General features: G+C 37.6%; 1 protein-coding gene across 1 annotated transcript; it reads right to left on the bottom strand.

The window, feature by feature from the left end:
- Nucleotides 1-304: 304 nt before the first annotated feature.
- Nucleotides 305-687, bottom strand: LOC117273661 (uncharacterized). Its single transcript, XM_033652851.1, has 2 exons — nt 553-687; nt 305-505 (listed from the first exon to the last, which is right to left on the bottom strand). Exons 1-2 carry the CDS (start codon nt 685-687, stop codon nt 305-307), a joined length of 336 nt encoding a protein of 111 aa, XP_033508742.1.
- Between the last annotated feature and the right edge of the window lie 602 nt (nt 688-1289).

The raw sequence follows: 1289 nt of genomic DNA, 5'->3' as shown, positions 1-1289 counted from the left end.
ATTTGCTAAAGACATCAGTTTCTTTTTAGAGAAATTTTTCAAGTTTCTTTGAACATTAAGAAAATTCACCCCATCTTCCTTGCTGTCCTCATCATCATCAAATTTGTCCATAAGTGCAAAGATAGAATCATATTCTGTAGATCCACTTTCAACAGCCATCATGGAGGTGTCTCCTTGGTCAACCCCACCTACAGTTTCACTAGAGGAATTTCCCCAGGCATCCAGAGCTTGCTTCACAATATTGTCAGTGGCATCTCTTCTCTTTAACCTCCTGTCGGGGACCGGGTTCCTTTTGACCATCTTGTTAGCGTTGTGAAGAGGACAGTCTTTGGGAGTGAAGCTCATTGATAATAGTGGTGAAATGTATATGCATGTCCTGAATGACCTCATCCTCATTTATCTTGAAAAGTTCATATTCAGCAGTAAGCATATCTATTTTGGACTGCTTAACCTGAGCAATTCCCTCATGTGCAGTTTGGAGAGCTTCCCATTTCTCCTTAGCAGACTGACAGTAGAGATGCAATTGTATTCATTTAGTCCAATTCCACGAACAAGAATCTTCTTTGCCCTAAAGTTCTTCTCGATGGTCTTTCTATCAGCATCATCGTACTCCTTTATTGTCTTTAGGAATATAATTGTTCCCTCACCAATAGTTATCATGGGAATAAAAGGACCATCACATATCATAGATCACAGCTATGAGTCCTCAGCCATAATGAAGTCGTGCATTCTTTGTTTCAACCAACCATAGTATTCGTCGTTGAATCTTGGTGGTCTATAGGTTGATTGTCCTTCCTCGAAGTTTGGTGGAGCAACCATGAAGATCCTTTCTAGGTGTTAACCTTTTAGAAAGAACCCGCTCGGATACCAATTGATAGAAATTAAGGATCCGCCAACAGTATAGAGAACTAGATTCTTTATCAGTTTCCACAGCAAACAACAGTAAATAAAGAACACATAATGTTTACGTAGAAAACTCCCTGCTCACGAGATTAAAATCACGACCTACCATAGTAAGATTTCAACTTCACTAACTGGGCAAACTTCATATTACAACCTATTTCAATTTAGGAATTAAACTTTTAATCTCTCACCTCTTACAATAACTCTATTGTAAGCTCTTTGTAATCACTCTATTACAAATCCACACTCTTGATTAACTCTAGTCAAACAACCAAAAGCAATATTAGTTAAGTGATATCCTACTAAATGCTTGTAAAATTCTGTGTAGGAATACAAGTAAATAACATAAGACAAAGGCATAACAAACTAAAGGACCCAAGACATAT

Source organism: Nicotiana tomentosiformis, chromosome 4, assembly GCF_000390325.3.
Source record: "Nicotiana tomentosiformis chromosome 4, ASM39032v3, whole genome shotgun sequence".
In the NCBI taxonomy this organism is placed as follows: domain Eukaryota; kingdom Viridiplantae; phylum Streptophyta; class Magnoliopsida; order Solanales; family Solanaceae; genus Nicotiana; species Nicotiana tomentosiformis.
The sequence above is the reverse complement of the archived record's forward strand: the minus strand, read 5'-3'. Positions and strand labels throughout refer to the sequence as shown.

Coding starts and splice junctions, on each gene's coding strand:
- LOC117273661 (XM_033652851.1), bottom strand. CDS start 687: ATGATATGTGATGGTCCTTTTATTCCCATGATAACTATTGGTGAGGGA. Junction 506..552: donor TTAGGGCAAAGAAGATTCTT/GTTCGTGGAATT, acceptor CTCTACTGTCAG/TCTGCTAAGGAGAAATGGGA.